The 23,021-nt window shown below is 38.7% G+C and overlaps 1 protein-coding gene across 1 annotated transcript; it reads left to right on the forward strand.

Moving 5' to 3' along the window:
* The first annotated feature begins 576 nt into the window (after nt 1-576).
* Nucleotides 577-15,545, forward strand: shroom2b (shroom family member 2b). Its single transcript, XM_059328266.1, has 10 exons — nt 577-896; nt 1,207-1,224; nt 1,820-1,942; nt 2,078-4,394; nt 5,100-5,149; nt 7,886-8,488; nt 10,643-11,143; nt 12,334-12,508; nt 12,641-12,913; nt 13,727-15,545. The coding sequence occupies exons 1-10, from the start codon at nt 742-744 to the stop codon at nt 13,997-13,999; spliced, it is 4,488 nt and encodes a 1,495-aa protein (XP_059184249.1). The 5' UTR covers nt 577-741; the 3' UTR covers nt 14,000-15,545.
* The last annotated feature ends 7,476 nt before the right edge of the window (nt 15,546-23,021 follow it).

Consider the following 23,021-nt stretch of genomic DNA (forward strand, 5'->3'; position numbering starts at 1 on the left):
TAGCTAACATTAGCTTGCTGACATATGGCTAACATTAGCTTGCTGACATGTAGCTAACATTAGCTTGCTGACACATAGCTAACATTAGCTTGCTGACATATAGCTAACATTAGCTTGCTGACACATAGCTAACATTAGCTTGCTGACACTTAGCTAACATTAGCTTGCAGACATAATAGCTAACATTAGCTTGCAGACATAATAGCTAACATTAGCTTGCTGATAGCCAACGACATATTGTGAATTTTGAACACATGCAAGCCTTAGTTTGTTTATTTGAAGAAATCGTATTAATTTGTGTTATTCATTTAGATATTTTGATGTGGGATAGGTTTTAAAAATCAAAATAATTTTTTTGTCATTTAACATAAAAAAAATATTTTAGTTATTATTTTAAGATTTTTATTATTAATATTATAATTTTTGTGTTTTGAAGTTACACCCTACCTCATAAATGTTGTGTTTTTTGTCTGAGAAATAATTAAAGGACTCTTTTTCAGTCATAATTGGTCTATAAGCTCATTCTGTTTGTGAGGGGAAAAAATTGTGAGAAAATCGTATCTCTGACACTATTGGAAATCGTATCATTAATCCTGAGTTGAGTGTATCGTTACATCCCTACTATAATGCTCTGTATCTCTCTGATTTCCTATTTCTACTTCAGAAAGGAGAAAGATTGTTTTTAATAATGTGTTCTTCCTCTGTGTCTTCTCATCTCTCTTGTTAACGTGTGATCTCAACATGTCCTCCTATTCCTTTTCCTGCTTCTCCTTTCTTCACACGCTGCCCATCAGGGCTAAAATGGTTGATGTTGTTTCGGCACGCACAATGCCGTCAGAATCCGAGGTTCATGTGGCGAGGAGCTTTCTCACCAAGATTTTGCGAAGCTCTATGAGGTACCATCAGTTGTGTTTGCTGGTAGATTGTGGTGAACCTAAGTGATCTTTTGTCATCGCTTTGTAGATTGTGCTCCTTTCTTCATTTGTATTTTGCACTATTTATTACTTATTTATTAGAAGTGTTGTGCCAGCTGTCCAAACCATATATCCTTTAGTTGTGATTTACGCTTTTGTGTTTATTCTGGTCCTGAATCCCAGTGACGTTTACATGTCATGTAGTTGACACATTATCTTTTGTGTACTATGTTGTGTTAAATTTTGATGTTGAACACATGTATTTGTTTTCTTTTTCTAACATGCTCTCCAGGAAAAACCGCTTCAAAGGGTATGTGCAAGTTTAGTGTATAACAGTAATGTTATAGGTTTATATTTCTAGGGTTTTTGTAGTAAGGTGTGGGTAAAATTATAACTACATATGAGAAATTACTTTGATTTCAAGGCCAAAATATTTTAAAACTCACTCACAAATATGTTCAGTGTTGGATTTCTGCCAAACTAACACTTTATAGTTGTGTCATTCATGTTGATTCTTATTGTGTGATAATAAGAATATTCAATTATTGAGTGATATATTTATTCAGGTCAGGATATTATCAAAAACTCAAGAGTGAGTTTGAATCCTGATTGAAAGACAATTTCAATTTGATCCGACTCTTAATGTGCAAATGTTGCTTTGTGACTTTGCAAAAAATAATAATGTAAGAACAAAGGTTTTGATTGGAGAATCATTGCAACGTCATAACTCTGCAGACTCGTTTTAAAGTATTTAAAGTAACACCTCATCCCTGAGTGATAGCGTGCACAGTGGGCTCTTGGACGAGATTGATCTGTGTGCCAAAACATGGAAAAACCACTGCACTGCAGCTGAAATGTCAAACACTTTCTTGTTTAAAGTGCTCGGTTGCCTCTCTACCATGCAGGAAGAATGATCCAGGCTCGCGCCCCCATTCCTGGCACTCCTCCAAGCTGACTGAAGAGGAGTCGGGGCCCGCTGGGCAAGGGGCCACCCCAGCACCAGTCTGGCAGCCAAAACATGAAGCAAGGTGAGCCTTCTAGTTCCTCCTTTCACTTCTCTAAGAATGAAACAGGGCAGAATATATTTGCTTGCAGTAAGGTTATTAAAAAATCATTATGACTTCATTTAAAACATCACATTTTTTTCTTTCATGACACACCAGGCCCAAAGAGTCGTCCAATCAAGGGGATCAGAGCACACAGCGCCAGCCAACCAGCCAGTTCAGTTCAGTGAACAACATGGAGAGACTGGAGCGTCCCTGTCACCCCTGCCCACCAGGTCGCGTTTCCCCAGTTAAATACAGCGCTGAGCCGCTCTCTGGACCCGGAGGCAAAAGAGACTCGGGGTTCAGCTGTTTTTCAAGCACCTCCAGCCCTCCGGTTCATGACTCCAGCACGCCTGATAGGAAGGGTACCAGCACTGAGAACATTTTCTTCAAGGGCCCTCAGAGTGAAGGGGCTCAGCAGGCAGAGCGGCCCAGGTACCTGCAGTCCACTCTGGGGAACGGAGGCTGGGAGGGGTCACGGGGCGAGGAACAGCCTGCCTCTCGGGTCTCCATCGCAGGGAGACCCAGCATCGGCCCAGTGTGGCAGGTACCAGAGAAGAAGAAGTCTCAGTCTCCTCCTCCCCCACCTCCTCCTCTGCGCAGTGACAGTTTTGCCGCCACAAAGGTGTTCCCTTACTCTGAAGGGCCCAGTGGTCCAGCAAAGAGCCACGGCAGGTCATTTGAAAAACTGGCAGAAAATAACGACCAGAACAGCCACAGATCTCACCAAGACAAAACCTCAGAGGCCAGACGCAGCTTCAACCCCCTGCCCACCAAAGACTTCCTCCATCCCAACATGGCAGCTGACCACAACCACAACCAGCTACACCCCAACAAACTCTTCTCCCTGTCCAGTAATGATGTACGACAGTCTCATTACAGCCAACTACCTGCCCACCAGAGGCAATACAGTGACGAAAGCCCTCTGTACCTGCAGACCAGGTCAGCACCTCCCACCAAGATTCAGAGTGTAGGAAGCTACTATCGCAGCCTCCAGGATCTGCCCACAAACGCCTTCAGCCGCAAGCAGGTCAGACACTCCACAGCATCCATGGCAAGTTCAGCTGGAAACCCAAATCTGGAGAATGGGGGACACAGCAGATACTACGGTCTGGCCAGCAAACATTTGGTTCAGGCTGCTGAGCTTCAGGCCAGGCAGGGCAAAGCTGAGGGCCGCAGGGGGGAAAAAGAGAAACCTCACCGAGGAAACAGCAATGAACCAGGCTTCCCAAGTTCCTTGAAGACAGATGTTAAGGCAAAATTCTCTCTACCTCAGTTCCAGCTGCCTTATGGTGAAAATAAGGAGCGCAGTGGCCATTCCCATCTGGGGAATGGTCTACATTATGAGCACCAAACCTCTGAAGTTTCTGTTCGAAGCCGCAGCCCAGAAGAGGCTGCGAAGCGAGGTGAAGGGCACGCTAATGACACGAAAAGACACTTCCCAACACATCAAAGTAATGACCATAAGGTCAGTCTTTCGAGTCACCAGGACCCATGGGTGCCACAAGAAGATCAACGAATATCCCCCCTGAAAACCCCACTTCTCCACTCCCTGGCCCAGGAGAGTAGGAGTCTGACTGTGAGGCAACCGGCAGCTACAAATACGGTAGTCTTGTCGACTCAGGATGCAAGCGACTCCATGGCTACCAGCGGGAAAACGAACCGCCGCAGCGACCGCTATGCCACCACGCTCCGCAATGAGATCCAGCAGAAGCGAGCCCAGCTGCAGAAGAGCCGCAGCGCTGCAACCCTGACATGTGAAGCTGTGGATGAGGAGGTCGGGGAGTGGAGATCCACAAAGACTTCTACATCTTCCGGTGTCTCCTTCTCCAATACCTACAAGGACCACCTGAAAGAGGCGCAGGCCAGGGTCCTCCAGGCCACCTCCTTCCAGAGGAGGGACCTTGAGCCTCTTGGACCAGAGGCGCCAGTAGTTAAAACCTCCAATGGACGCATAAGAGGACGTAAGCGCTTCCCCCTGGCCAAGAGGATGCACTCCTTCTCAGAGCCAGATAAGATAGACAAAGTGGGAGTGGAGGGAGAAACCAACACAGGGTCTTTTGGAGAGCGGAGGAAGTTCTTTGAGGCCAAACCAACATTTTCCAGGCCTGTGCTGAAGTCTAGTCAGGGTACAAACTTGAACCTAGACGTTGGTGAGATAGGCAAACCCAAAGAGAGAACTCCCTCTGGAGAGCTGGAGGAGGATCCCCAACACCTCAGCCCTGGACATAAGCAGGACTTACTAGAGCAGCAGAGGCTCGGGACCTTCGCTGAGTATCAGGCCACGTGGAGCAAACAGAAGAAGTCGTCAGAGGCCAAGACTCAAGGGAGGTACCACTCAGCAGAGAACATCTTGGACGCAGACAGCGAAGAGAAGGCTGTGTGCATCCACGAGAGATCCCGATCTTCTCCTTCTGCAGACTTCTATACACAGGTGAGAAGCCCAGAATACATTTTTATAACTGCATGATGTATAGTTATTATTTCACCAGTCGGCCTCCATTCGGTACTTTTGGCCCTTTCCGAACACAACTGCAATGTTGCATGGACAGATAATTTCACTTGACAAGATTTCTTAAATTAAGATTGTTAAATCGAGAAATAAGCATGTTGTACCCTTAAAATAAGAAATTAACTCTTAAAACAAGATAAATGATCTAACACTTCTAAAAGGTTTTTTTATTTATTTGGTAAGAACCAAATAATTTGCAGTGCACTCTGCTCGGGCCAGTTCATCGCTGCTTGCAGCTTTATTTTATCTTGTTTTAATTTCTTATTTTAAGCGTACAACATGTTTATTTCTAGATTTAATAATCTTAATTTAAGAAATCCTGTCAAGTGAAATTATCTGTCCATGCAGCAAGATCCGACTCTATTAAAGCCAAGGCTAACATACACGGTTAAAACGATATACAGTCTGAAAGATAGGAAGTTAGACTTTAGTTTCACACCATTTAATTCATTGGGAACAAAACATGATCGTTTATATTAGTAGTCTGGTGGTCAACTGGTGGTATGTTTTTTCTGCTTGGTAATTATGAATACAACTATTTTATTAAATAAGACTAAATGTTTTCATCCAAGAGTTCATATGAACTTGCAGAGTTAAGCAAAAAAGCTCTTCACCTTTCTTTTGCAGAATAATCCTTCACCGTGGAGAGACCCTCCCAGCCAGCAGAGCAGTTGCAGGTGAGATGATTTCCTAAATTTCCTACATATGAAATATAACGCAGCTAGATAATACAGAAGACAATAGAGATGGGAAATGTTTAAACCCGTTCAGTCCAAAAATGACAACAAACTAATCTGGCTGTCGTCAACTAAAGAAATTCGTAGTCAGCTAACACGATAACGATTTTGTCCGCTAATCGATTTGTCGATTTAATCAACAGATCTGTAAATGAGTTTCCCTACAAAGAATAATGCAAAATAGCACAGTTTTAAATCTTATGTTTACCACAGATGTGATGAAGAGTTTCTTAAATCATTCAGCATGAACACAACTCATTGGCTAAATAAATCTCAATCAACTAATACCAAAACAATCAATTAGTCGACTAATTTATAGAAAGGATGCACTCAGAAAACAAGTGAAATGCTCTTTATTGTGTTACATCTAACGGTCAGTACATTTAATATACTTTGATATGATATTCTGGCTGCCTCAGTCAGTTGCCCTGGAACATCTGCTGAAAAGAAATGCATATGAAGTTTCATGTAAATGTGGAATGTATTCAAGTGGTGAGATTTCAGGGCAGAGAGGGAGAACACGTCTCCGCTTCTCGCTCCATGTTTTCTGAGCTGAAAGGAAAATATCATTTTCTGTCACACTAGATCTATTCCCAACCTTATCTCGTGTCGTTGGAGCTCATGTTGAGGTGAACAGCACTCCTGTAGTAAACTACACCCGCATTTACAAAAGTGTCCGTGCAGTTAAAGTTGATTTACTGCGGGTGGAGAGTGTATTATTATATCTTTAAGCTGCTTTGGAAATGAACACTTACCTGTTGTGTACATGATCACTTTGTTGGCTAAATGGTGAATGTAATCCACAGCGTTTGCTGCTTTGTTGACACGTTTTTTTGTGTGCCATAAACACCTTTCAATTGTCAGTAAACCTAGGATATCTTAGTAATCAAATTACTCCTTTCTCATTTTACTTCATGCACCTTTTTAGTGGGTGGTGTTTGAGAAAGATAAAATTCCAACCACTGAAACCCCTATTATATAAAAGGCTGAAAGTTATGTGTTTGGTGCCTATTTTACCTTATTATAATTTTACCCTAAAAGCATTTAAAAAAAACATATGCTTTCAGCCTTAATAAAAACAGTTTAATCATTTAATGTAAGTTTTATTCCAGCACCCTGTCTGTTAATATTTCAAGTAAGTGACATTTGAAGCATAACATATATATTCAAAGGAGCCTGAACCTATTTTCTGCAGACATGTTGGCTAAATGTCTAGAGTGCCTTCACTTTGGCAACTGATTTATGAAATTATACACACAAATAGCCTCTAAAAGGTCAGGGTATGCATTAAAAAAAATTATCTTTTATTTATTTGTGCTCATTCAGTCTATTTAAAGCCAATGATAGCATTTCTGTAGTCTGGATTAAAGCTTTACAAATCTAGTTGTCAATTTACTTTAATCACATCATTCCATTTATTGCAAAAACAATTATTTAGCTAAAAATAATTCAAATCAGTGGTGGAATGTGCATTTACTCAAGTACTGTACTTAATTACAATTTTATGGAATATTTGTAACTTTATACTTCTACTCCACTACATTTTTGTGGCAAATATTGTACTTTTTACTCCACTACATTTATCTGCCAGGTATTATAAAAATTTCTATTAGGAAGAAATGTTTCTTTAAATCAGGCAGCTGCCCTATCTCTGTTTCTGCTCAGGTGTAATCCAACCCCGTGTTTAGTTTTCACACTTATGGCTCAGGTTTCCTAAACTGTCACACACACTCAGTGTGAACAGATAACACACCTCTAAAGCCTCTAAAGCTACAAGTCAACAGACAGAGGATCAACTAATGTGTTCCAAATAAACCAATCAAACACGGCGTTGCATTGGCCAGGTAAACAGCTTCTTGTGAACTTTGCACTAAAACGAAGCTTGTGAATTTACCATTTAAATTAATTTTAGCAAGCTGGATTCTGTCAAAAATATGCCCACAGAAGTGTAGAATAAACCTTTTTTATTTTTTTTTAGATGTACTAAAACCACTAGAGTTACAGCCTTGTTTTTCTACACAGAGTTGTGGTTCAACCAGCCAGAAAACTACTTCTGACTCATTCTGTCTTGATGGAGTTTGAGCTGATGCCCACTTTCTTCCACTGAAAAACACACACAGTGTATATGGAACGTGTAAACAGACTATTCTTGACTTTTCTCCTCAGAACCTGGAATATATTTTCATTTTCTGTATTTTTTAGGGATGTCATCTTTGAAAGTTGATCCAAACTGATATAATATATTGAAAAAAAGGAGAAGTACAGGCTGTTTACACCAGAAACAAAGCTATACAAATGTAACCAAGCCTACACATGAATAGAAAAACAATTTTTTTGAAGATTTTTTTTTCCTGACCTCCTTGGTAAAGAAGGTAAAATTAGACTTTTCCCTCAGGTACTCATGAAGTTTGTCTTTACTTTGATATTTTCATTTTCTGTATTTTTTAGAGATGTCATCCTTGAAAGTTGATCCAAACTGATATTATATATTGAAAAAAAGGAGAAAGTACAGACTGTTTAAACCAGAAGCAAAGCTTTACAAATGTAACCAAGCCTACACATGAATAGAAAAACTATTTTTTGAAGATTTTTTTTTCCTGGCCTCCTTTGTAAAGAAGGTAAAATTAGACTTTTCCCTCAGGTACTCATGAAGTTTGTCTTTATTTTGACCCCTAGAGGGAAAACCGAAAGCAGGCTGCGATACCAGCCCGACCACAGCCCACAGTCGGCCCCGGCAGTCCCCAGAAACGAGGGCCCAGTCCCAGGCCTCACTGACCACAGGCCCAAACCAGATGCTGCCAACCCCTCCCACACCACACACTCCTCAGGCCCTCGCAGCCTCAGCCCCAACCCAGGCTCCCAGCACCCATCTCAGCTCGCACAAACCAAGGGCCATCTGCCGCCGCCCAGGTCCCATTTAGGCCCAGAAACCACATCCTCTTCCCAGGAATTCCTCGCTGGCGCCCAGGCAGACCCGGCAGCACTCCAGTCTCTGTCCAGCTGCAGCTCTGACACCCAGCACCATGCTGCTGGCCAGAACTCCTCCGCCTGCCCCGCCCCGGCCAGCTCCCCTCACCTCAGCGGGACGTCCAGAGCAGAAAACGAGGTGGAGAAGGAGCAACCGCAGCCACCTTCCTCCTCATCGCTGTCATCCTCCCGGACGGCCGCGCTGTCTCTCCCCGGAGCGGAGCGAGCACGTTCTCCCTCGCCTCAGTTTGCGCCGCTGAGACTGACTGACAAACCGCCGGCCGTGTTCGTGCAGGATGACTCACCGCTCAGGTAAGCAGCTTAGCCAAAGGGCTTCTTTACTGCCCCTCGTTACGTAAAGCTTTTCCTTTGTGTTCTAGTAGAGTCGTCTTTAGGTAAACAACTCCAGACAGACAGTAATGAAAAATACAATCACAAGATAATCATGTTGATATATACAGTACAGGCCAAAAGTTTGGACACACCTTCTCATTCAATGTTTTTCCTTTATTTTCATGACTATTGACATTGTAAATTCATCAAAACTATTAATAAACACATGTGGAATTATGTACTTAACAAAAAAGTGTGAAATAACTGAAAACATGTCTTATATTCTAGTAAGCAAAGGGTGGTTACTTTGAGGAATCTAAAATACAAGACATGTTTTCAGTTATTTCACACTTTTTTTGTTAAGTACATAATTCCATATGTGTTTATTCATAGTTTTGATGCCTTCAGTGAGAATCTACAATGTAAATAGTCATGAAAATAAAGAAAAGGCATTGAATGAGATGGGTGTGTCCAAACTTTTGGCCTGTACTGTAGGACTTCTGATTATATTTATAGCAGGACAATAACTGAATACTGACGAAGAAGGTTTAAATTCTGCTACTTCTTCTTTAATTTGATGCAAATGCCTGAAATGTAAAATGTGTCTTCACTTTGATTGTGCTTGTCATCGATTCCACTGGGGCCTGAGGCAAATCAAACTCAAGGCTGTAATTTAGTTCGAGCCACATGGCTGCTGTGACCTTTGCTTTCCACTGCAGTTCTACTGTACGATCCGTCCTTTAATTAGAAACAGTCAGAGTGTAGCTCCGATGTGTATTTAATATGTTTCCATGCTCCGTGCCTCATTCTTATGGATGAATTGTCCAGTTAAAAAGACGTTGTGTTCCCAAACCCTGACTTATTTTGAGAAATGCAAACTGTATTTTTATTAAAAGTTGATAATTTAAACCTTCAACTGAAGCTAAGGCGAGACACTCCAGGCAAAAACATTGTTTTTTCATGCACTGGTCAGTTTAGAGGTTTTGAGCTATTTTTCTCTCATAACATGTTCTCTCATAACAAGAAAATATCCAAAACTAACATTTAGGTGTATATTTTACGATATTTGATCCATTTGTGGCAAAAATTTTCCTCAATTCATTGAAAGTTTATTTCATCATCAGCGTAGTCTAAACCTCATCACAGGCATCATTAGAAAGCTCCCACTCTCCTGCACAATATTATGTGTTTTACATGTTCTGTATTGTAGTTGCTATGAATTAAATTTAATATTTTATCTTCAAATAGTCACTTCCATTAAGAATATATAAAAACCTTACAAGTCCATCTCCTCAAAAGGATTTTTTTTCTCATACTCTGAGCCATAAATCTGAACTTCAGCTCCACTTATATTCACCAAACTGACCAATTTTATTCCTAACTATATTCTGAAGGTTTTTACAGAGATGTTTGTTTATATATCATCCATAACCTGATTTATAGAACATTTTGTTGCTGAAAAAAATATTTAAAACATTGATCTATTTTTAGGGCTTTTGACAATATTTTCTGATTTATAATATGATAAAAGGAGATATCCCAATTTCCTTTCTATAAAAAACGTTGAATCTAATATGTATCAACAAAATAAAATAACTTTGAAATTTACTATAGTATAATATTTATAAGTCCACACCTCCTTTGCATTTCTAAACATAAAATTTCAGAAAACTTGTAATGCGAAAAATTGTCTTAATGTACATAACATACTGCAGAAACTTCATGGTGATATCTGTAAGTTTAAAAAAATGACCCTATTCACCTGTAGTGTCTCCCCTTAAACATGACAACTGTGGAATTGTGCCACACCCACAGAAGCTCATCTTCAGTGTGAAGGTAAGAAGAGGATAAGATGAATAACAAAAGGTCTCCCCCTTCTTAACAAAGTTCTTATGAGCAAGAGTTTGCAATTTGTTTGGTCGAAGGGCTAAACTATTTTATATACAACTGACATATTAAAATGCAGTAAAAAAAATAGCCTACAGGATTTTTTCCCCCCAAAAGAGTTCATATGAGGCACTTAAGTACCACAAATTTATAATAAAACTGTCTTCGTTGCTAGAATCACAAGTTTTTCTGTGTTTAAGATGAGATTAATTTCAGGCTTTATTATTCTAATGTGTTTTTTTCCAGGTCAGAGCATGATTTGAAGCTCCCAGCTGAGATGGATGTGAACAGTTTGGTGAGGAAGGTCCCCGTAAGGATCATCCAAGCCAAGAGCAGCTCTGAGCGAGAGGGCAGGGCCTACCTCCCTCAGACCAGCGAGACCTGCAGTGTGTTCGAGCCGCCGGTCCACATCCCCTCCCTCAGCACCTCAGAGGGTCCGGCCTCGTCCCTGTTTAGCGCCTACACCCGCCAGGCCCCTCCTCAGGACGTTGGTCAGGAGTCAGTCCCAGAGTCCACTTCAGTGGTGGCTCGGCACTCAGAGGAGGCCAAGAGAGAGGAGCTGGCACGGGACATCATGGGTAAAGACAAGTCCCTGGCGGACATCTTGGATCAGAGTGGCAGGATGACCACCATGGACCTGATGGAAGGACTCTTCCCCACAGAGGAGCAGATCCTGGAGGGGGCCCTCCTGCGCAGGAGGGCCTCTGGCTCCAGACTGCCGACCTCGTCCCCCAGGAGCATGGACAGGTGTGCAAACTCTCTCCAACATTATTACTTAACCACTGCTTGCCTCTTTTTCTGCTGCATCCTTTCATTTTCACAGCTTCAGAAACACAGCAGTAAAAACACATTTCAAGCTTTCCAGTACTTGAGTAAATGAACTTAGTTAGATTCCACCACTGAGTCATTGTAATTGCATCCAGAAAGGGATGAACTTCAAACACTCCAGGCACCAAACCTGCCGTGTTGTCAAGTATCTATTCTGCTGGAGTTTCTTTGAGCAAGACAAGCTCCAAGCTTTTCTTAACAACAGTGAAGAGGCAGTTGAAGTCTTTTTTTCCCTTCTTTTTTTTGACTCTGAAGAATCAGTTAACTTTTTTTCTAACTTCATTCAGAGTCAAAATTGTCAGAAAATACAATTTGCAATAGGGCTGGGCGATATGGACAAAAAGTCATATCCCGATATATTTAGGCTGAATATCGATATACGATATACATCCCGATATTTTTATCGCAAAGTGAGAGCAAATGTTCAGTCAAAGTCAAATATGACATGTCACGTTTTATTGAAATGGTTTGTTTAAGTGAACATAAATACTGTATAACAACAGGAGTACCTTTTTAAAAATCAAAGCTCCATAAAGTGCACATTTAAAAAAAAATATATTAAATAAAAAGAGCCTATGAAATAAAATAGGCCAATCTTTTTTTGAAATAAATATATTTATATGAGAAAAGAATAACGAACATTACAAAAGAACTAAATATGACTAACCCTAGTAAGGGCAGAACTTATATATAAATAAATAAATAAATTTGAACTATATCAATATATGCGATATGGTCAAATTCCATATTACATTTAAAAATATATATCGATATATCTTTTATATGGATATACCGCCCAGCCCTAATTTGCATATGTGAATATATAAATGCACATTTAATGCAAAAGGAAAAAGTGACAGACATATAAAAGGAAACAAATTATATTAACAATTTAAACCAAATTTTTTGTATTTTTTATTAGAAATGAGAGAACTGAAGGTTTTACAGTCCAACCTTCACTCAGCCTGCCCTCTGGTGGACAAATGTATCATTGCATTCAGAATTGCTGCTCTGGAGTTGCTTGTTTTTAAAGTGTAGGCAATTTTTATCTTGTTGCAGAAGCAGATTGATTTTAAAATACCCTGAACTATTTCTTTTGAATGTCTCAGGAGGGAGGAGGAGGACTTGTCTGTGTCAGCAGCAGCCTCCCTGGTCCCCAGCTCCTCCTACTACAACACATCAGCTCCCAAAGCTGAGCTCCTGATTAAGATGAAGGACATGCAGGAGCAGCTGGAGGAGCAGGACTCCGAGGACGAGCTGGACGTCGATCTCGCCAGTAAAAAGGTAAAACTCAAGCACGTCATTTTACATCCTAGAACACTTGGTAGCCTCAATCAGTCCATCTCGACAGAAATTTAAAAGGATTTTTAATTGTCTGTAAGTTTTAATCCTTTTGTTTTTCTTCCTGCTCTGCAGAAAGAGCTCATCACCAGCCTGGCGAGCAAGCTGGAGGTCCTGCGGGAGGCACGGCACAGCCTGCAGGAGGACGTGGAGGACAACGAGGCTCTGGGCCGGGAGGTGGAGGCCACGGTGCAGCGGCTCTGTCAGGCCAACCAGCTCGACAAGTTCTGCATGTTTGTGGGCGACCTGGACAAGGTGGTGAGCCTGCTGCTGTCACTGTCAGGGCGTCTCGCACGGGTGGAGAACGCCCTCAACAGCCTGGAGGACGAGGCCCCGCCAGAGGAGAAGGTAGAAGCTGTTTCTGGCCATATTACATTACATTACATGTCATTTGGCTGAAAGTACTATACTGCAAATTATTTTTTTCTTACCAGTATTAAAAAAAAAAAAACCCTTAGAAGTGTTAGATAATTTATCTTTTTTAAGAGTTAATATATTATTTTAAGTGTTCAACATGCTTATTTCTAGATTTAACAATCTTAATTCAAGAAATCTTGTCAAGTGAAATTATCTGTCCATACAGCAAGATAATTTCCCTCAGATTTAGTGTTTTTATCTTGTTTTGTTAAAAAAAGGGGTCCTTTTTTGCAGTGTAGCCTTAGACCACAGGAATCAAGTAAGTAGATAACTTTTAAGAGCCAACTGTAATCGCTACAGGGGTGCTATACATTAAAGAAGAAGAGATTTTTTTTTTTTTTTATTAAATTAAATTAGGCGACCATGACTTGACAAAAATATAGCAACACCAGGAAGCAAACAGAAGAGCAAAATCAAAGCATTTTCTTTACCAGAAACAAGTAGCGAGGTTAAATCCACAAAGTTTAAAATGCACCGGTGTCTTTTAGACCTACAGCCGAGGATTTTAAAGCAGAAAAAACCCTCCCACAGAAACTCTGGAACAAAAGCTGTTAAAAGGTCAATCAGCCTCAATAACCAAAACAAAGACACCTCTAAATCTTAATCTGTGTAATTCTGTAATGGTAACATCCAATCACAACACTAATCAGTTTAAATGAAACATATGGCGTCTGAATCATCTACACATCATACATACCGTCCACCTGATCTGCTGGTTAATTGCTTCCATCCGTCCTCCACCAGCGGACCCTGACGGAGAAGCGTAAGCTGCTGATGCAGCAGCACGAGGACGCCAAGGAGCTGAAGGAGAACCTGGACCGTCGGGAGCGGCTGGTCTCCAGCATCATGGAGGCGCACCTGGACTCAGAAAGCCTCGACGACTACCGCCACTTTGTGAAGATGAAGTCGGCCCTCATCATCGAGCAGCGTAAACTGGAGGACAAGATCAAGCTGGGCGAGGAGCAGCTGAAGTGCCTGGTGGACAGTCTGCCGCTGGAGCAGAGGCCGCTGCTCTGACACTGTTCACAGAGAAATACTGCATCAACACTGAGGCACCAGTTGGGGGTGCTACATGTAGCATTTTGATATTAATGTCATTGTTAAATTGTGTTCATGGCTGAGAGGATTTCAGTTGTATTGTTATTGTTTGTCAACATTAATATTACTCATGAGACCCTTTTTGACCAAATAATTCTAGAAACGAAGGAGCCCAGGAGCTAAATTAGCTCAGTTGGCCCAGTTGATTAAATAAACAACGACTTCTTTGAGACCTAATTTTTGCACAACGACCTGACAAGAACACAAAGACATTGTGTTGTCATTTGTAATTAACTGATTGTGTAAATGGATATTGTACAGAATATATAGAGAGAGATTTTAAAAAAGGAGACTGAAAAAGTCAGAAGATGCCTCTTTGTAGGAATTTTTTTTACATCTATTAGTATCCCAAAGTCAAGGTATTTAAGGTTTACTGATTCTTTAAAACCTTTTGAATTATCACTATTGGAGGCACTTTTAACACAAAAACCTGAAGTTAAACATTACTTCTGAAGACTTCCAGACAGATTTTTACATGATTAAATAATTTATTAAGAAAGTGAAGTGCTGCATTCATTCAAATTTCACATCTATACATACAAACCAAATAATGTTCACAACAATTATGTAGCTTTGGCTGTCTCTTCACATCACAGTGTTCCCAGTCTCCCTTTTATTATTTGTGTTTCTGAATTGTTGTATTTAAGTTGAATCATGAGCTGCATGTGGCTGGCTTTGTAATTAATTACCATCAAGTGTGTTTTATTTTATTCATATTTTTTTAGTAATTTATTGTAGCCTTTTTGAAAACTTCCATGGAGAAAGGGGAACTGATTCCCCAGTAATTTATTTTCATTCATGACGTACTTTTTGGTTTTCAAATGAAGTGAAATGAAGATTTCAAAATGCTGTTATCCTCTTGTCAGCCATGATATGAAGTTAGCTTTCCCGGTTTTACAACAAGCCTTCACTTCCTCTGTGTAGTGTGTTATTCTATAAGGTTCAATGTCACTTTTATATATCATGAATATCTCATTTTGGAGTGAAACTCTTAATTTATGCTAGAATAAGATCTGAAAGCTAAGCATTATTCTCATAAAGACAATGTTGACTTTTTCCAGCATATGATACAATAGACTGCTAATATTCCCTGGATGGTTTTCATTCACACTCGGTGCTCTTAGCTGAAGCTACCATCCAAAAACTCAACACCACCGGACTCCTTTATCTTTTGTACTTTCTCAGAGTGACAGGACTGAGGCACTGCTGGTGTTTCTGTGGAGGTTAATCCAAAAGTTAGCACTTTACTCTCTGGTTTTGACCCCTTCATGGGACTCTTTACATATATATATATATATATATTATATATATATATTTATCTGAAGACGTGCCTCCTGAAGCCTCCCACCACTGTGAACTTTAAGGATATGGGCATGCCTCTGGGTACTATATATGGCCCACATGCTATACATGTATGCAGTGCACTCTTTTACCAATTACAAAGCAATAAAATGATAAAGCTAGAGATCTTGAGGTTGGTTTTTTTCTCTATCTAATATTGTAGAATGGAGCCAATTGCAGTGGTTTGGGCATCTGGTGAGGATGCCTCCCGAAGCCTCCCATTAGAGTTGTTCCGGGCACGTCTGCCTGGTAGGACGCAGTCAGTTTGGAGGGATTATATATTCTCTATAAAAAGATTTTTTACTAGCGATTGAGACCATAGTGTTTTCCTTAAAAAATTTCAGAGGTAATAAATCAAGTGAGAAGTTTTTTCATTTTGCATTGAAATTAACCGATAGAAATGTTTTTGCAGCAACATTTAGCGACCCCTGCTGGAATGTTTGGTAGAATGCAGCGTAAGGCACTTCCTGGTTTGCCTCCCTGCTCAGACCTGGAGGTTGCCGTTTGGTCTCCCCTCAAAAACGACTTCATAGGTTGTTTGTACAGGCAGCAAAATGGGACCCATATCTACACTTTAGACTGTCCTCCACCGCCCTCTAGTGGCCGTAGTAATAATGAATGACAGCAGAGTTTGAATAGCAGAATTTCTTTGAGGTGGGTGAATCAGTCGAGCAAACGTTGGACTTTCACCCAGGAGAACAGGGTTTGTGTCCCATGTGAAAACAAAAGTAAAGAATGTCACTTCTGGTCGTCACATCACCCTCGAAACTAAAGGTTTACTGGAAGTTTATTATCATTACCAGAACATGTTGGTACATGAGTGGAATGAAATGATGTACTCAGGTCATGGTGTGGGAGAAAAGTTAGAAAAGGATAGAACACTTGGAATAAAAAATGTATAAATAAAAACTGAGACCCTTAAATAAAAACACAAGACATTGCAATAACAGGCAATAAATAGATAACATACAGGTGGTTTGAGAAAAGGGGTGGTGTGTGTGGGGGGGAACACCATAAATAAATTGCACATGTCCGATGGTGCATTTAAAAAACATTGAACAGCATTTGAAAGACATTAGCATATAAAAAAACAGCAGCATTATTGCTCGGCAAAAAAAAAAGCATTAGATCTGTGAAGAGCTTGTGAGTCTTGCAGCCTCTGGGAAGAAGCTGTTTTTCAGTCTGGTGATATGGGACTTTATGCCGCTACAGTCCAAACTTCAGTACAGTCTACTTCACTTCAAGCAATTCTGTGCACTTATTTACTTTTTCAAATGTCTTTTATAATGCTTTGCCGGGAAGTTTTTTACCGTGAACCTAGGTCAGTGGTTTTATAGCCTAAATTCAATTTTTACAACTGTACTGTAAGAATAATGACGTCTGCGCTGTTTTTAGAACACTCCGCCCAAAGACTCATATGACGACCGGCCTATTCTGTCATTTAGGTTGGAAATTTTGTTGGTCAAGGGTAATAAAAATATTTAAGCTGTTTACGAGAAAGTTTCAAGAAATTAGTGTATCTTGTGACAACAATGAGGCAGTAATGTGCATGCTGCTCTGTTATTGTCTACAGACCTGTTGGAGGCTAATTAGTGGCATTGGACACACCTGGGGCTCCAGTATATAAACAGGATCAGAAGCCAGGCCTTTAGCAGCTCACCTTGCTGCCACTCAGCACTTTTTTTTTGCTCATCTGCTCCTGAAACCAATTATTTATATCATATGTCTCCTACCTATTTGTATAGAGTATTTTATTGTCAATAGATTATTTAGTGTCAGTTTAAAGAGCCAGGCTGTGTCAGTAGCCACACTAAAATCAATCAAATTAACCTGGATTTTAGAAATCATTAAAACAAGATTATTTGTTTTCCCCTTATTTAAGGAAATCCGAACTTAAAAGATCTCAGGATACAAACTAAAAAATGTCAATTGAAAGTAAATCTACAAAGAAAGACAAACAAAGAAAAGATGAATGTCACTCAGTTGTCCCTACCAGCTCCCTGACAGTCAAGGCGGCAGTGATAATAACAAAATGGGTAGTTATTAATCTCATATAGTGTATCATAACATATCAGGTAAAGAAATGAATCTGCAAATTCTCCGAAACTTCAAACTTTTTAAGGCAAAATGTTGCCTGCAATAGCCTAGGTACGGCTTGTTTTTAGCTGAGCTGATTGCTAGAAATGCCTCATGTTTCAGAAGCAGCTGGTGATTGTTTGCAGCCATTACTGGCTAATTAAGAGTAGTCAGCAATCAATGCAGCTAAAAAAAAAACATAATGTAATGAAATATTAGGCGGATGGGTCCAGGAGCATGTGAGATAAGCTGCACACTTAAACATGCATACACACAATCAGCATAAAAAGGAGATTAAAGAAAACATTGGTTACTGTTTCATTTCATTTAATAACACTAACACTTGCTTGCAAGTGACAGTGCTTCCAGTGTTTTGCTAGGCTAGGCTAAGAGTCAAAGAAAATTAAAAATAAGCAGATTTTTACGACTTAAAGGTAAACCCAACATGATTATTTTTGTAAATTACTCAACTGGTGTAACTTGTGTTACCATATTAACAGTCTCACGCTTCTGCAGAGAATACTTTTGGATTTTTTTCTTAACATGGGGGCAAGAAAACCAACATTTTTTCTCACAAATTCAATGTAACACGGGCGAGTTAATGATGTACAAATGATCATGTTGGGGGCAATTTTTTGGTTAAAAAAAAAAAGCCAACTACCAAACGCAACATTGGGCCTCATGAATACTATCAATTTTATCTTTCACCTTGTCAACAACAGACTAAGCCTGCTTTGTTTATTTGTGATAGGGAAAAAGGTAAAATGCAAATTTTCTGTTGATATATTAACATTGGGTCGGACAGACTGAACATGTCTCTTTATCCGGAAGAACACTTTTTGCCTGAGTGCTTTTTAAGAAGCTTCCCTTTCCTGACTTGAATAAATTCCCTTTTTAATTATTAACATGAAGAGTATTGTTTAAAGAACAGAAACCGGTCTAAGTATCAGACTGATCCTATGTTGCAACGTTTAAAACAGTAGGTTTGTTATGTTTGCTTTGGGTGAGCAGAGTGGAGAGATAGAGATAGAGAGAGAGAGAGGTGTGTGTGTGTGTGTGTGGGGGGGGGGGGGGGGGGTTTTATCAAATCTGATGTTAAGTCATCACAAGCATTCAGTTAGAAACATCGGGGGCCAGATTCACAAGCATTTCCTTTTTTCTTAACTTTGCTTTTAAGACAAAATTTAAGAATTTTTGGTATTCATGAAGAAATTCATATCTTTTCTTTGATTTTTTCCTTTACTTTCTTCTTAAGTTCTTTCCTAAGATACAACTTGAGATTCTTGAAAACAAAGTTCTTAGATTTCTTCTCATATTTCTTCACAACTTTAAGAGAAGCCCTCACTCTTAAAACAACTAAATCAGTCTCGATTTGTATTTACTTGAACAAATTTGTATGACATTTATTTCATTTGTTAAATATATAGTTTAGCCCTAGGCAATGTGTTATCAAATTTTGTTCAATGAAGTTGGTCAGGGTAGTTTTTTTGGGAATGTACACTGTAAAAAAAGATAAACAATAGCTACTCAATAAAATTGAGGCAACAGATTGCACGCAATATTATTAATTACATTTATTAATTCATCTAAACTAAGTTACAAGTTAAGTTAATAACAACTTAACAGGAAGTGCCTGTCAATTAAAGACGGACTCATTTTATTGTGTTGAATTCATTCAAAATTCTCTGGATTTAGAATTACATACACATAAAGATTATATCCAATATGGTCAAAATAAGTAGATTCTATCTCAAACATTTTCATATTAAAGTTACTTAAACAACTGCCTCAAAATCAAGTACGCATTTATATTTAATACCTTTTATCAAATATATTAAGTAAAATGAAATGACCACAGAATAATTTATTACAATGTATTACATAAAACTTATTCTGGCAGTTTTCTGGTTATTCTAGTTATTCTGGCCTGTTCCTAGATTAAACTACAATGAACTCTTAGTAATTCACACAGTTGTTGTATTTGATACTACTTAATGAATGATCTAGTGATCTTAAGTTAAAAATCTAAGAATGTCCTAAGTGAGAAAACTAAGAAGTTCCTAAGACATACGACAGTTCATAAGAAAAAAAATGTTGAATAGCATTTAAGAACATTCTTAGGAACATCTTTTTTTTTCTTAAGAATTGTCTTAAATTTTATCTTAAGAACACTTTTGTGAATCCGGCCCGTTTCACCTTCATATAAGATTGAACACAATCTTTCACAATCATGTAGAGTACCGATGCAGAAGAGTTTCCTGTTGTTTGCAATCTCTGATGACGTATTTTCATCCATTGCTCATTATCATCACACTTTACAACCCCAGCGTTACCTGCCATTCTGGACTTTTGTCCGTTTTATAGTGTGTAGAGGAAAAAGATATTTCCCAGCCAATCCCTTCAGGATCAGGACAGTATGGTTTCTTTCAGACTCCACCTTCACCACACAAAATAAAAGTTCCTCTTTATTGCATAACTTTACACTTTAGCTACCAGGGGATGAACACAGAGGCCGACTAAAATATCCATCTCAAACATATTTTAAGTTGTTCAGAAAAGAACCCCACTATTGTATATTTAATTTTTATTTGCTGCAGATTAATATTATTTCAGCAAACCTGCAACAAAAACATTTCTACAGAAAAAAGAATGTATTTTAGGATCCAAGCTGACTTATTCGGTCTTTATACCAGTTGGAATCATCTTTACTGCAATAAAAAGGTGGTGTGTAGAAAATAAAACTAGATTACAGTAACAATAAAGCCCTGCCTCGCCTTCAGAGACAATATTGTCAATCATTGACGGGAAGCTGTATCTAGGTTATTGGTGGCAAGATGAGGAAGTGTCGTGCTGCTTCTGTGACATAAAAAACACCTTCCTGTTCAGGTTTTCAGTCTGTTCTCTAGTTTGAAGGCGGCTCACAAGGTGCCCAACAAAACAACAGGCAGATACGTGACAGGATGTGAAGTCTGTGATGGATTTTAGTCACCTGAGGTCTTCCTAACCTGCTTTATTCTTCATATACTCATGTAGGTATCACTTTGAGCGTTTTTTAATTACATAAATCAATTTGCAAAAACATTATTTGTAGATTTCAATGTTGTTTTATGAAGTAATGAAACAGGAGAAAATTAAATTGAAGATATGAGTTCTTGCTACATATGTGTCATCATAGATCAGGGGTGTCAAACTCTGGCCCGCGGGCCAAATTTGGCCCGCAGTGTCATTTTATTTGGCCCGCGAGGCAATAGCAAATTATTATATTATTATTCTATTATAAAAGCTGACCCACCGGTATTATACGGCGCATTTACCGCTAATATTAGATTTATTATTGTTATTTTATTTTTAAATGTATTAACCTGTTGACAAACTTTATTTTGATATTTAAATCAGAAGGATGCAAATCGAATTTTACGATTTTTTTTTTACGAATACGATTTTTATTTAATTTTTATTTAATAAATTAATGACATTGATGTGTTTTTTTATTTGAAATTTGATTTTGCATGTCTGCACTATTTAGTTATATATTGTATGTTTATAAGCGTTGCTGGTTCCATATTTAATGTTAAAGCAAAACATGTTTGGTATATATTAAAAGGTTCACACATCAACATTTGTTCAATGTTGGCCCGCGATTTTATTCAAGTTTTAAATTTTGGCCCATTGTGGATTTGAGTTTGACACCCCTGTCATAGATTGTGGGAAGATGATAAGCATATCCTATTTCCTTTTGGATTTTAGTCCTCTTGTACAGCTTTCAGTATTTGCATAATATAAAAGTGCAGAAAATAAGAATATATGAATTATTTTTGAGGAAAAAAATGTGTTATGATATAAAGCCTTTAAATATTATAGACTCTTGTTTGGCCTCAAATAAAATTATTATTTACAAATAAGAAGACTGTTGAGCAAAAATAAAATATGATTTTTTTTTACTCCTGAGGGTGAAAGTACAAAATAAAGCCTTTTAGCTGGTGCTTAATAAACAAAAGGAACAGAGACAATGGATCATATTATACATTTATTTGGTTATTTAAGAGTTCATGAGTTTATGAAAATCAAACAACAGATGGTGACAAACAAATATGGGCATCCTGCAGGGTAATAAGCCTATCTGATCAACATTTAACCAGCCATAATAAAGCTCAGTATGATGAAATTTGAATAAAAAGAAAATTTGCTTTTCAGATTAACCTCACAGTACAGAATTACTGGAACATATTTCAAAATGTCCACCTCTGAGGCGTGTTAGATTTACCTCTGAATGAGGTCAAGATTGAAGAAGAATTTTTATTGATAGTGACGTGGTCGTAAAGTGTCATGATACAAATAAACTAAACAATTATTTGAGGACATCTCAGCCTTTACATTATCAACATACAGACACTGGTTTCTTAGGATGCCTAATATATGTTAAGAATTTCTAATGTTTACCCATCTGACATACAAATAGTTTGAGTTTCTGTCAAGGAACTTTATATACAGAGCATCGGGGAAAGTATTCACAGCACTTCACTTTTTCCACATTTTGTTATTTTACAGCCTTATTCCAAAATGGATTAAATTCATTTTTTTCCTCAACATTTTACACACAATACCCCATAATGACAATGTGAAAAAAGTATTTTATTAATTTTTGCAAATGTATTAAAAATCAATGAAACAGGTGGAAACAGGAGCTCAATTTCCAGTGTCATGGCAAAGGCTGTAAATACTTATGAACATGTTATATTTCTGTTCTTTATTTTTAATAAATTTTCCAAAAAATTCAAACAAACTCTTTTCACTTTGTCAATATTCAGTATTGTGTGTAGAATTTTGGGGGGAGAAATGAATTTAATCCATTTTGGAATAAGGCTGTAACATAACAAAATGTGGAAAAAGTGAAGCGCTGTGAATATTTTTCCCGATGCTCTGTATATAAAGTTCCTTGGCAGAAACTCAAACTATTTGTGTGTCAGATGGGTAAACATTAGAAATCCTTAAAATATATTAGGCATCCTAAGAAACCAGTGTTTGTATGCTGACAATGTAGAGGCTGAGATGTCCTCAATTTAATCCATTTTGGAATAAGGCTGCAACATAACAAAATGTGTGAAAAGTTAAGTGCTGTGAATATTTTCCAGATGCTCTGTAGCCTAGTGAAGGTCAGAGGCGTAATATTATATTTTCTCCAGTACTGTATTTACTGTACTGTATTTACTGCATTTATTTTTGTTTTTGCTCATGAACACCTGTGTGTGTGTGCGTTTCTGTCCTCTCAGAGGGAGCTGCAGGTGCTTGTTTACCAGGTAACCCAGGTGATAAAGGAGCATCGGAGGAGAGAGAGAGAGAGAGAGCATAGTAAAAGAGGAAGAGGATGACTGAGCTGCAGCCACAGAGATACCTCGCTGGATATGAAATGTGATTCTGAAGCTACAACAGAGAGATGACACCTTGCATCCGGCTCTGATCTCCTGATGTTGCCCTGTCTGGGTGGGACCAGGCTTTTCTTGGTAACCTGACGCTCTATCTCGCT

Source organism: Centropristis striata, chromosome 24, assembly GCF_030273125.1.
Source record: "Centropristis striata isolate RG_2023a ecotype Rhode Island chromosome 24, C.striata_1.0, whole genome shotgun sequence".
In the NCBI taxonomy this organism is placed as follows: domain Eukaryota; kingdom Metazoa; phylum Chordata; class Actinopteri; order Perciformes; family Serranidae; genus Centropristis; species Centropristis striata.